Source organism: Populus euphratica, unplaced genomic scaffold (assembly GCF_000495115.2).
Source record: "Populus euphratica unplaced genomic scaffold, PopEup_1.0 scaffold21.1, whole genome shotgun sequence".
Taxonomy (NCBI): Eukaryota; Viridiplantae; Streptophyta; class Magnoliopsida; order Malpighiales; family Salicaceae; genus Populus; species Populus euphratica.
The window spans coordinates 218,584-230,742 of record NW_011499887.1 but is presented as its reverse complement, the minus strand read 5'-3'; the positions used below and the strand labels follow the sequence as shown (position 1 = coordinate 230,742).

Below are 12,159 nucleotides of genomic sequence, written 5' to 3'. Positions count from 1 at the left end.
TTTATGAACCATCCAAGTGGGCGTCTGAACTCTTGCTTCACGCCTGCTGGAGGAACTTCAAGCAGCTTGGAATCTGTCGCAGATGGATTTTGAAACGCAGCAGGTCTGCTACGCGGACTACTGTTTGCATGGCCATCTGAATCAACAAACTCATCTCCACTTGAAGCAAACTTGGAAGAGATGGGTGGAGAACTCAGGGACAGCCAGGTTGTCTTCTAGGAGCTTAGTTTGATGCTGCACCAAGGAAGTAAAGGATTACAAACAACACACAGAACAATTACATGGCACAACAGATGATCCAAATAAACAAATAGGTATGTTGGGAAAACGATGATCCAAGAAAAAGAAGGGAAAAAAGGAATCCAAGAACCAACCATGAGTCACCATTTACTTCTAAAAGGCTAAATCATGCGTGATATAAATTGTCATTTAGTGATGCTTGAAAGAATATAGATCCTCATTAGAGAAGTTGCGAAGGGAGAAACCAAGTGAACGGTTTTGGAAGAAAGCATCACAAATATGCAATCCAGGAGCATGGCATTTGCAAATACAAACCAAAATCTCAAGCCTTCATTGTCATTTTGTGAAGGGCATCCAGAAAATTTTTGAATAAAAGTTAGGCCATTGTTGAATTAGCAATTGAAAAGAGAAGTGATGATAATCGAATAATAAATAGCTTGAACTTTGGGGACAATTGCCTTCTGGTGGACAATTCATAGGGATTAAGAACTCAATATTCTCTTATTTTAATACAATATTTCAATCAGTTCTAATTTCGTTGGTTTTGGAACCATTAAGACAGTATTTCTCTGATATAATGTATTCCATGCCATCAAAATTAATTAGTGGGAAAAAAAGGAGGAGGAGAAAAAAAATATAAACATCCTACATTATATTTAGATGTGAAGACTTCAGAAACCTACATTATATTTAGATGTAAAGACTTCATTAACAGAAGGCTAATTACAAAAAGGATATGATGGTTCTATCCCGTGAAAGAGCAGAAAAAAAAACACAAAAAACGTGAGAGCTACCACTACATTTTTGTGGTCATGCATCTTCAATGGCCTCCTCCTTTGCTTGAATTCCACAATGTCCTTCAGCTTCACTGCACTCTGAGTCCATCAATCCACGGTCACCATGTTCAGGCACAACCTCCTGTGGTGCTTCGTCCACAACCCAGTCATCCATTGGATCAATCTCTTCACTAATAACATCGCTTCTGAAACCAGATCGTTTGTTTTGCACCTGCAAGTTGTAATGAACGAACGTTAAGTCCCTCAGTCTTTGTTGCTCGATAGGGTTCCTTCTATCCGTGAGGAGCTTCTCAGCCATACTCCTCTTCAGGCCATACCTAGATGCGCCATCACAGGTTTGGCTCAGAATTCTGACGGCAAGTCCTTGCAGCTCAGGACATTGTTTCCCATAGGTACACCACCATTGAGCTGCATTTAAATTTACAGGGGCGTCGAAGTTAAAAACTTAGTTCATGGCCAACTCAATGAAGCAATCAAGATTTGAGGGAAGGGGGTAAAAGGAAACAAAACGAAGGAATAGCCTTTACCTGGAGAAATATTGGTTCTTTTGACAATTGCTTTTCCCTCTTGAAAAGCTCCTCTAGCATGTCTATACTCGTCAAGCTGAAATGTTATTTTTAGTTGAGTGCGCTGGTCTGCCACCATACGAACAACGCAACATAACAGCCCGAATGTAACCTCTGGGTCACTGTAGAAATCAGATGAATAGAAAAGACATGGGTTTAAATAATAACCAGCTGCATGTAGAGGGCTATGGAGATGCGTATCCCAGATGTCATCTATTGCTGTCCAAAAAGGCGTATAATCTGATTTCTTGTTTTTGAATTCCTTTTTAATTGTCTCTTTTACTTGATCCATGGTTTCATATATGAATCCCACTTGCGGTTTATCTCCCTCGTTAACCAAGCAAAGAACACGCAGCAGTGGCACGGTTGCTTTTGAGGCCATCTCAGCTCCACTCCAGAAAGAGGGATCCCCAACCAGACGAGCCACTCGCATTCCCTCCGCAGTAGAAGACCAGACTGAGGTCTTCCACTCAAATGAATAAAACATTTCCTCCAAGTTCTTCTTTTCTGATAGAATATTCTCCAAGGTGAAGAACGGCATAGCCAACTTCATCTTGGAGGGCTTTATCAAGTCGTAGACATCTATATGATTTCTCGTAAGTTTCAAAACTTTTTTATGTCCATAGATGAACTTCGTAATGATCTTTGCCTTTTCCAGTGTTCTTCTGATGGAATCCATTGCCCCAATTTTTTCCAGCATGAGCTCAATGCAATGAGATGCACTCACACACCAGAACACACACCAATATCTTTGCATAAACTGCTCGCCTACAGCCCCCACCCAGCCTACTGTAGAAAAAGCTACAATTTGAACTACGTTGTCAATCCCAACCTCCTCAATAACTCCTTCCAGCAACAACTGTAAGGCATTCACATCATCAATGATAGCTGAAACATCAGCTGAGCGGAGATAAGTTGGACCCCCAGGGCATTCCACAACAAAACTAACCAGGTTGCGACCCTTCTCGTCAACCCATCCATCCAGCAAAACACTGCACCCAGTGCTTGCCCATGAACGACTAATCTCGTTCACATATCTTTTCATCTCCTCTACTTCATCATGGAGGATCCACCCTTTCAAATCTTGTAAAGAAGGAACCTTATACTCTGAATGACCATCATCAAGACTGGCATTTATCATTCTCTGGAAGCTAGGCAAAGTGGAAGCACTGAAATCAAAACCCGTTTCGTAAAAGAATCTGCCAATGCATCTTTGAGCTTGCCTTGGCATTACATTTTCCTTTGCTCCACTACTCATGGCTCTTGTTCTATTATTAACTGAAACATGTTCAGTCATATCATCTTCTACCACAGAGTGCATCTCTGCATGCATTCCACTCCCACAACCTGTGGTTTGATTGCCATCCCGCTTGTTACGCTTAGCAGCATTCAAGTCAGGGGAGCAATATCTCTTCCAAGGGAGATCTGGGTGATACAGATTCTGAACTTCATTGTCACGACTCGCTCTTTTAGTTTCTAACAACATGCTTCTGAATGATTCCCTCACATTTTCGGCGACCTTTTCACATGGCACTACATCCCCTCGTATACCTCCTACGTGGTACTTAAGACGGGAGAAACCACTCAGTACTTTACCACAGTAATTGCATTGAACTCTTTTCTTTTTCTCATCAAGAGCAGCACCATGATCATGAATATTAATGGACACTTCACCAGCAGTCATCACGTTAAATTTAAGAGAAGAAGGAAATTCTTAAAATTGCACAATCTGAATTTAGAGAGAGCCCTCAATATGTGCAATCAGCAAGCTTCCACTGCAAATCCACACAAAACAACTCAAGGGAATACAATTGCAGAAATCAATAGACCTGTCAAGTAAAGCCCATTTGGTACAAGCACATAAGAAATTAGACCAAAGAAGAAAATTTTCTTCGTTAGACATAAAGGCCTAAACTTTACACATCAGAAAGTGAAAGTAGAAGAAGAAAGCCTTTTGGGGCTAACAATAACTAAGATTAAAGCTTACCCACAAGAAAATATGTATAAATGAGAAGAAACAGCATGGTTTTCCACATTCAAGAGACCAAAACAACGGAGAAAGTGGGGGAAAAAAGGTACCTTTTAGAGTCCAGACTTCGAAAGCTAAGAGAGTGGGAAATACTCACAAAGAAGAAGGACTGAGAATTTATCTCCAAGAATCTACCACTCGGTCGGCTTTTCTTTCATTTGCAGCAAGAGAGTGGGAAATACTCACAAAGAAGAAAGACTGAGAATTTATCTCCAAGAATCTATCACTCCGTCGGCTTTTCTTTCATTTGCAGCTTCTCTCTCTCTCTCATTTCTGCGTGTTCTCTAGTCTGTAACTGTAAAATGGTTTCGACTGGGAATCCCGAGGGCATTGAGGACACGTGCTTGAATCTATGTTGAATTATGTTCTGTCATTAAGTCCTAACCCAACTCCACTCGAATAAGATTAACGCGCCACCAGCTGATGAGGTGTTGCCATTTGGAGGCGCTGCGGTTTGATCATGGCAATTGGCAGGTGCCGTGTGTAACAAACAGCACAAGCGACACTACTTTTTGAAAGAAATGCTAAAATCAGGCCCTTTACCATGCAATATACATAAATAAAACATCGGTAGTATTAACAGGGTGGTTGAATAATCATGTTTATACAGTTACAGACCTGATATATCTTTTGTTTTGGTACATATTTTTTCTTACCAGTTCATCTCATTATGAACTAGTTCTCCCTTCCTACCTTGTTGGTGAGGCTGGCTTTGTATTCCAATGGCCCCAGAAATCAGAAACGATATTCTTAGACAATGAAACTGAATCATGAAAAGGAACAAATCTGCTCGGAGGAACTCAAGATAGTTAAATCCAAAAGATAACGTTTCTGCAGGCAACGTACTAATTGGAACCAGTAGTTCTCACAAGAAAAATTAAATAACTAAAGCAATACTAACATCCACTGAGAAATGACCCCTCAAGGATCCTATTCCTTCCCTTGGTTGCCTGCCTGCATTATTTATGTCCATGCAGAATTAGAGTGATGATGTTGAAAGATCTTCATTTGATTCCCTTTTGGTACGATATTGCCACCCGCATCCCCTGGCAGTCCCTGTTTCCAAGATGGAACTAGCATTGTATAGGTGCAGGATTAACAAGTATCAGCCACAGCTAACAAAATTAGATGCGATGGTTCTATTCCTTTTTTTCCTTTCAGTTGCATGGGATTAGCACCGAACTAAAAAGTTTGGTCCTAATGACTTGTATGAAGCTCGGTAAGCAAGAAATGAGTTCGCTTCAAAATGGTGGGAAACTTACCAGGAAGTAGTGCCTGTGAGTAAGCCTGCAATGACAATAGAGACTCATCAAGCCTTCCAGCAGCATCAAACCCCTGGTGTCCATTAATAGGTGCCCGAGGCGTGTGCCCGCATGACATCACAAGCTAGATCAAGCATGATATCATCAATATTATTATTTCATCTAAATATTATTAAAATATATTAATAATTTTATTTAATAACAAAATAAAAAATAAATAAAAACAAAATAACATTCAACAAAATTAAAGCTCAATTACGAGAAAATCAAGCACTAAACAAAGAACCAAGTAATCGGTATGCTAAATTTATGAAATTGAAATAACAATATATTAAAAAAAAAATCTCAGTTCTCAAATAAACTAAATAAAAGAAAAACTGAAAAAAAAAACAATTAAAAAACATTAAAAAAAACTCGAGTCAACCTGAATTAACTTAACTAACCTGTGATACGGAATCTAAAATCAGAATAACTTTATAGAAAAAAAAATCACTAAACCCAAAGCCTAACAATCTAATATAGATAAATAAAGTTGAAAAACATCAATTTAGAAAAGACTTAAAAATAAAAATTAAATCAAGCTAATATTTGAAATTTATGATCCATGTAATGAGATTGAAATTACCCTATGAAAGATAGACACAAAAAAAATCATAAAATAAAATTCTCAATCATCAAAGTATCAAGGAGTGAAATTGAAAAAAGATATAATTTTAAAAATAATTAAAAAATAAAATAAATAGCAATAAACAATGAGGGATGAAATTGAAAAACTAAAATAAATCAAGAAAATGATAAAATAAAATAATAACAATCAAAAAAATATTATCAAATTGGATAAAAAAATTAAATGAATTCAAATGTTGAGAAATGAAATTGAAAAATAAATTTAACTTTAAAAAATATTATAAGTAAAATAAATAACAATTAAGATGATGAAAACCAAAATTAATATAAATATAAATTAAAGTAAAAAAAAAAAAAGCTAGATGCCGCCCAAAAATCATAAGTATATCCCACATGTTGACAGATATATTACACACCAGTTAATTTTGATTTTAAAATTATATTTTATATTTATTAAATTATTAAATTATCATTAATCAACTTGATAAAACCCTACGTTGAAAATAGGAGGCAAAAAAAAGAGAGCGACTGGTTGTGTTTACGCAGGAAACATAATAATAATTGCAACCCATAATAGTGAAGTAGTTTGCGCTAAAAGTAAGCATGGCAGCAACTAGGGATATCTAACAGGCCCCGGCAATTCGAAATGCTAGTTTTTCTTTTTATTCAAACAGCTAAAATGTCATGAGATACAAATCAAGCAACTCTCAATTCAATTATACTATTTTACAAGGGATCGAAGGTCTACAGACTTGTATTATCTTGGAGACTTCCAAACAATTGAGACTAGCGAGTACTGGTAGCCGCAGCAAGGCCAATGTTGTTATACAGGAGGATCTTCAACCACAGCATCTTCTGATGCTGATTCTGACTTTTCTTCAAGACGGATCCTTTTCTCGGATGTTTGTTTTTCAAAATTATCACTGTCAGCTGCTTTATGCTTTGATGAAGGCAGGGGTGATGACAATTCAATTTTAGACTCAGCAACAGCTGACGGGGAAGGAGGTGGCAGCTCAGAATCTTTAGGTGGATTGGTTGATGCTGACAGGTTTTTGGGAGAAAGTAAGGCACTGCCAGCATTCTGCTGCTCTATTATCTTTTGCAAATACCTAGCATGTTCCTCTATCCGTAACTGCAGAGTTCTCTGTACCTGCGTAAAGAATATAGGAACAAAGAACAAGTTATCCCAAAGGGGAAGATCAAAGATCTGCATCCAATGCATGTCTATGGAAATTATGAGAACAAATCCATCCACCACAAAGAAGACTGATCTGCTTATATGAATAAAGGTAAAAGCAAACTTATCCCAAGCCCTAGGTCAAAATCTTGTTCGAGAAATTGCCTTAAAGCTGCATTTATATTGTACTGTATATTCTAGTTTGAGATCCGATTCTTCATTAAAACAAAACAAACACGCTATTTTCGCCATCAAAGTAAGTTTACAGTGAAAACTCAGACATGACACTACAAGAATTAGTTTACAACAGCTCGTATGAGGGAAGGGAGGACAAAAGCAAACAAGGAAGAGGCTCGGGAAGAGAAGGATGAACAACTACAATGAGGTAATGGCCTCAACCCAAAGCTTTCCCCAAAAGTAATCAAGCAATTATTTCAGTGTTGTCCTGACAACGAGGAAACAAGAATGGATAGTCCCAGGAGTATAATAGCAGGTGCAACCAATCTATGGGATCAACTACGAGAGAAAGAAGATAGAAACCAAACGGTAGTCACAAGTGAGGTGCATAACATACCTCAAGTTGTTCATGTAGCTGCTTCTGGACTTCCATTTGCATGCGAAGAGCTTCAGTGATTTGAATTGTCCTAGACATGAAAAGAGTGTAAATTTTCTACACATTGTTTGACAGAACAAAATGCCAAGATGTCCACGTGAAATTGAAAAGGCAAAATAGACTAGTACTAACCCTTTTTTCTTCACATCACCGTCAATGTTGATTGAAGCCACTTTCTTTTCTTCAGAGCAAGAAGCTTTCTTCTCTGTACAGAAAGGGGGGAAATCTCAACAATTCAGAAAGAAAATTGGAAAAAAAATAATTATCCTTGCATGCATATATAAAAGCAAAAACAGATCAAAGAACCCACAAAAAATGCCATTTAACTATAGCACTAGTCAACAATGGCACAGAATCATGCACATATTGAGTTATTCCTTAAGAGGATTTTGGTAATGATGATGATGGCAATGATAAGCATGACTTCTTTAAGATTATGGATTCATCACCTTCCTTCTTTTCCGGCAAATACTTGGCAAGTCGGTATTTCTGAAAAACAAAAAACAATAAAGGGAAGGTAAAAAACTTTACAAATAAAGCATGCGCAACTAAGTTCACAATGACTAATTCAGATTGGATGGGAAAGTCTAAATATAACATAGATTGAATACCTGTAAGTGGCTTTTCACATGATAGATGGTCAAACCTTTAACGTTCATAAGCTTTAACACACCCTTTGGAGTAGCCTCTACATTTTAAAGCAACAAGGAAACCTTATATATAAAAATAAATCCAAAGAGCCCGTTGAGGTGTTGTCATGGTTCAAATAATTCAGTGGTTCAAGCCTCCTATCACAATAGGGACCTTTGAATGAAAAGCACAAAGCCTAAATCTTTTGGTAGACTAGGCAACACAGGTTACTCACTTTCAGCCCCATCAAGCTTATTGACAGCCTCTACAAAGCGTTCGTGAAGCTCAGGCGTCCATCTCATCCTTGGCTTGTGTGCAGTGGATGAACCAGGGGAGGGGTGGCTTGAAAGTGCGTCAACGGAAGGAGAGTCCTGGTTGCATGCGAATCCTGTAGCTGGTTTCGATGAAGTTTCAGGAGTTCCATATATTTCCTAGAAAACAGATCCAAAGAGAGGCATAAATTAGTCGAAGATGATGCAGCAGTCCATCATACGCGAGTCTAAATGTAAAAAAAAAAGTAAAAAAGGACCCTGTTTTCTGCATTGAATTGGGAGAACTTGCATAAAAAAGAGAAAATCTATTTATTTATTTATTTGAGCTGCAGAAAATCTGATCTTCAGTCATCCATTTTTCTTTAATTAGCAGACAAGCATGTAGTCAACCAATAGAACCCAATATTGATTAAGATATTGATAGTGGGGGATACTCGATCTATTCAATTCTAACCATAATGAGTATAAACACCTCGAGAATTTCTTTTTTGGTCCTATCTTATCAACTTTAAGGTGAATGAAGTTTGGAAAGAAAAGAGACCCTTAAAATATAGATGATTCCTCTGGTTGACGATACAATTACAGTACAATAAAAGTACTTTCAGTGCATTCAACACAACCAGAATCTGATTGATGATTGCGATAATCCACTTACATGAAGCCCGGGGTTTTCTCCGTGGTCTGTGATAGCTATTTCAAGTTCGTCAGACAAAAACTGCAGCTCCAATTGCTCTGTTAGTTCTAAATTGTCACCTGTATAGTTCATACCATGAAAGCTTCCCTCAGAAGCATTTCCAGACAAATTAAGAAAGTCTTTCATAAAAGCAGCTGAATGCTCCTCGTCGTACTGATTGCTTAAATCCTCACTGAAAAGCAGGGGAGATTTTGTTGAATCAGTGGCAGAAACGGAGTGGCTGTATGTTGGAGGATGTGGGAGAAACGGCAAATTTCCGAGCTGTCGATTAGTTTCAGAGATCGATGAAGATGACAGATATAAACTTGTACAGAAGACAGAAGAGCGTTGAAATGTGCTCTTAGTACTTTGGACATGGGAAGTAGGGGAAAGAGGGCTGTCTGGTCCAAATTTCAGACAATACATTTGATGTTGGGCTGTAGACAGTTCCATTTTACTTGGAGAACCGAGAGATTCTGCCTGTATCAACGGGGATGGGCGGGGAGAAGAAGATTCACCTGTCAATGAAGTTTGACAATCTGATTTGCCGCTAAGAGAATTCTGGACTGGAAATAAGGTTGTGCAAAATGGTTGTGTGCCTCCTTTACTGGTCTCACTTTTTGTTACCGATACGACAGCATGATGATTCATGATGATAGCCCAAACTTCATCTACCTTTCACACAATCATATACCATACCCCAAAATCCGGTAGAAAAGCTTTAAGGATGGAAATGATAGAGCTAGAGATGCAGGGTTGGAATTTTAGCAATGTTTATTTCCGGAACACTTTTCTCTCTTCGATCAGCACTGGGGTGTTACATTTCTGTAACAAAAATTAGCTTCAGCAATCGTATGTTTATGATTGTAAGCTCACTCCAGTAACAAGATCTGCCCATCAGTTATCTGCTAAATTTTACGGGCAGTTAAGCCACATGGTCCACACAGATCTTGAAGTGGAAGCATCACCATGAAGTCTCTTAGCTAAATCAATTGCAAACAATTTTCGGCTGAGAAAACTGCAAACCAGACAAGCAGTGCATCGATCAACACTAGAACCAAAAAACTGTATACAAGTTATAAAACAACGCAGCCACTAGACTGTTGAAAACCCGTGAGAATCCATTTTTCCTAGCTTAGCAGAGACATTTATAGAGTTCTGAATAGTTATTTGATAGGCAATCGATTATGTAGCATAATTGTAGAACAGTAATTTAAACACGGACAAAATAGCCACATCAGTAATTAGCAAGTACAGCATGCCCAAGCTGCCTCCAAGTCACAGGGCAGAGTACAGTTCCATCACGAAATAATATCTAGAATCACCTGTACATCAAAGACTAGCAACTCATTATAGAAGCGCACCATAAGACTTATAAGCATTAGAAATTATTTGTCATTGTCAACTCCTACCTGAACCCTAAACTAAAACAACAAAGTATATTGGTACTACATTAGACAAGGAATTAAGACTGAATAGGAAGAAAAAAACTAAGCAGCAGAGCAATCTCGGCTTTTCTGCTGTCCTGAATTCTATGATTACACATCCACAACTAAGGTATCTCAAGTATCGTGTCCTTTTGCCCATGGGATTAGTCGTGGCACGCAAGCTGGCCCGGACACTCACGTTAATCTAAAAAAATATCGTGTCCTTTTCAGACATCCTCCCTCCATAAGGATTCTTGTCACACTGATGTAAGCATCTCCAGCACCAGTATGGTCCATAAACTGGTTGCAGAAAAAAACTAGAAGAGGGTTCTCCAAAGGATTTTGTATGGACACATTCCAAACCCTTTGAGAAGGTCTCTATTAAAACCAATTAGTGATGATAGTTAAGGACAACATATTCCCAGTCCTTGCTTTAATTTGCTTGAAAATTGGAGATGTTAATGATTCCTCACTATAAGAAACATGAGCCTGTTACCTGGACACTTGTAACAGCACACGACTGACAGATGAATAAGACAGACACCGGTCACTGTAGCACTGGCTACAGTGACCGGTGTTGCTTGGCCCCTGCCGCCAGCATAAACAAGGCGCCTCGGCTACTACCACTGCTAGCCTATAAAGTGAAGAGCATTAGCCCCTTCCCCAACCAACTCAGCCACCACCAGCAGACTTCCCAGCTCAAAGACAGTCGCTAGATTTACTTTGCCTCTTCACCAGCATAAAACACTTTTTTTTGTTAAATTTCATTTCAGATTGTAGCAAACACAGAAACTACAACCTGTATCGTTATCGTTATCTGTTAAAGCTTAAATCCCATGACAACTGCCACTAAACAAGCACGCAGGAACCTACTCACCAAGCTCTAACACACTTTTTAACTGCGACTCTAAGCAAAACCGCCACCTTCTTCTCCACCATGTCGGCATATACCAAAAGCTTTAAAATTATTTTATATTTCTTATTTAGTTAAGATAAAAGGACAGACCTAAATATTAACCTGATAGACAAGTGTCAATAAAACAGACCCCAAACTTTCTCAGACCACTAAGGATAAGAAAAGATTTCTTCTTCTTAAACAATAACTCAAAAACCAAACTAAGAAAGCATAAACACTCAAAATGAGAGAAACCCAAATAGAATTAAACTCATATAACAGAAAAGGAATTCAAAAGGGCACCAATTAATAAGCAAGGAAAAAAAAAAAACTCACAAAGACAGAGTTGAAAGACAAAATGTCATGATAGTAAGTCAGTCATACTTGTAGAGGAAATCAGACAACGAATCCTCAAAAGTAGGTGGTAAGATTCCATGCATCTATCTATGTCACAAGCAAGAAAAAGAACCGTTCATTAAAAAATCACCTGAGATTATGGGATCTTTTTTTCTGTCCTATTTTCGTTATGCTTGCTGAAGGAAGAAATTAACAGACAGATATACAAACAACAATGTTAAGGCGCTTTGAATCTAACGTTGTATGCTGTCCTGGGTAGAGAAGAAAAGGATACAAAACACAGGCTAAACTGGAATCCTAAAGAAACTGAAGGCAGGGCAGGGGTGAAGTATTTGAGAGAGATTTGGCTGCGGGGAATCAGTTTTTAAGTGGAGAAAGAAACTACAAGTTGAGATGATGATTGATTGCCTTGTGGAGATTACAGAGGTTCACAGGCCGTGGGAGTGAATGAGATACACGCACCAATGGCAGGTGAATCTTGGTGGCCTGTCTGTTCTGATGTGGGGTTTACTTGTGCCTGTGGGATCTTTATTCCATCATCTAAAATTAGAAACTTTTTGTGAGGCTTAGCTGAGCTCATCACCATCCTCTTGA

General features: G+C 38.3%; 2 protein-coding genes across 8 annotated transcripts; both read right to left on the bottom strand.

Moving 5' to 3' along the window:
• Positions 1–871: 871 nt before the first annotated feature.
• LOC105130447 (uncharacterized) lies at positions 872–4,766 on the bottom strand. 5 transcript variants are annotated; one of them, XM_011032962.1, is made up of 4 exons: positions 3,819–4,766; positions 1,565–3,432; positions 954–1,445; positions 872–919 (listed from the first exon to the last, which is right to left on the bottom strand). In XM_011032962.1, exons 2-3 carry the CDS (start codon positions 3,285–3,287, stop codon positions 1,051–1,053), a joined length of 2,118 nt encoding a protein of 705 aa, XP_011031264.1. In that variant the 5' UTR covers positions 3,288–3,432; positions 3,819–4,766; the 3' UTR covers positions 872–919; positions 954–1,050. The 5 variants fall into 5 exon arrangements, with proteins under 5 accessions (XP_011031264.1, XP_011031265.1, XP_011031266.1 ...); XM_011032963.1 differs by having other exon boundaries at positions 1,565–3,378; XM_011032964.1 differs by lacking the exon at positions 3,819–4,766 and adding an exon at positions 3,683–3,791 and having other exon boundaries at positions 1,565–3,378.
• A 1,391-nt stretch (positions 4,767–6,157) lies between these two features.
• Positions 6,158–11,938, bottom strand: LOC105130448 (protein PHR1-LIKE 1-like). 3 transcript variants are annotated; one of them, XM_011032969.1, is made up of 9 exons: positions 11,696–11,938; positions 11,191–11,194; positions 8,869–9,864; positions 8,177–8,372; positions 7,923–7,999; positions 7,761–7,800; positions 7,444–7,516; positions 7,273–7,342; positions 6,158–6,671 (listed from the first exon to the last, which is right to left on the bottom strand). In XM_011032969.1, the coding sequence occupies exons 3-9, from the start codon at positions 9,535–9,537 to the stop codon at positions 6,345–6,347; spliced, it is 1,452 nt and encodes a 483-aa protein (XP_011031271.1). In that variant the 5' UTR covers positions 9,538–9,864; positions 11,191–11,194; positions 11,696–11,938; the 3' UTR covers positions 6,158–6,344. The 3 variants fall into 3 exon arrangements, with proteins under 3 accessions (XP_011031271.1, XP_011031269.1, XP_011031270.1); XM_011032967.1 differs by lacking the exon at positions 11,191–11,194 and having other exon boundaries at positions 8,869–9,904; XM_011032968.1 differs by lacking the exons at positions 11,191–11,194; positions 11,696–11,938 and adding an exon at positions 11,545–11,566 and having other exon boundaries at positions 8,869–9,904.
• Positions 11,939–12,159: the final 221 nt, after the last annotated feature.

Coding starts and splice junctions, on each gene's coding strand:
- LOC105130448 (XM_011032969.1), bottom strand. CDS start 9,537: ATGAATCATCATGCTGTCGTATCGGTAACAAAAAGTGAGACCAGTAAA. Junction 8,000..8,176: donor TAAGCTTGATGGGGCTGAAA/GTGAGTAACCTG, acceptor TTTAAAATGTAG/AGGCTACTCCAAAGGGTGTG. Junction 7,517..7,760: donor TTTGCCGGAAAAGAAGGAAG/GTGATGAATCCA, acceptor CTTTCTGTACAG/AGAAGAAAGCTTCTTGCTCT.
- LOC105130447 (XM_011032962.1), bottom strand. CDS start 3,287: ATGACTGCTGGTGAAGTGTCCATTAATATTCATGATCATGGTGCTGCT. Junction 1,446..1,564: donor AAGAACCAATATTTCTCCAG/GTAAAGGCTATT, acceptor ATTTAAATGCAG/CTCAATGGTGGTGTACCTAT.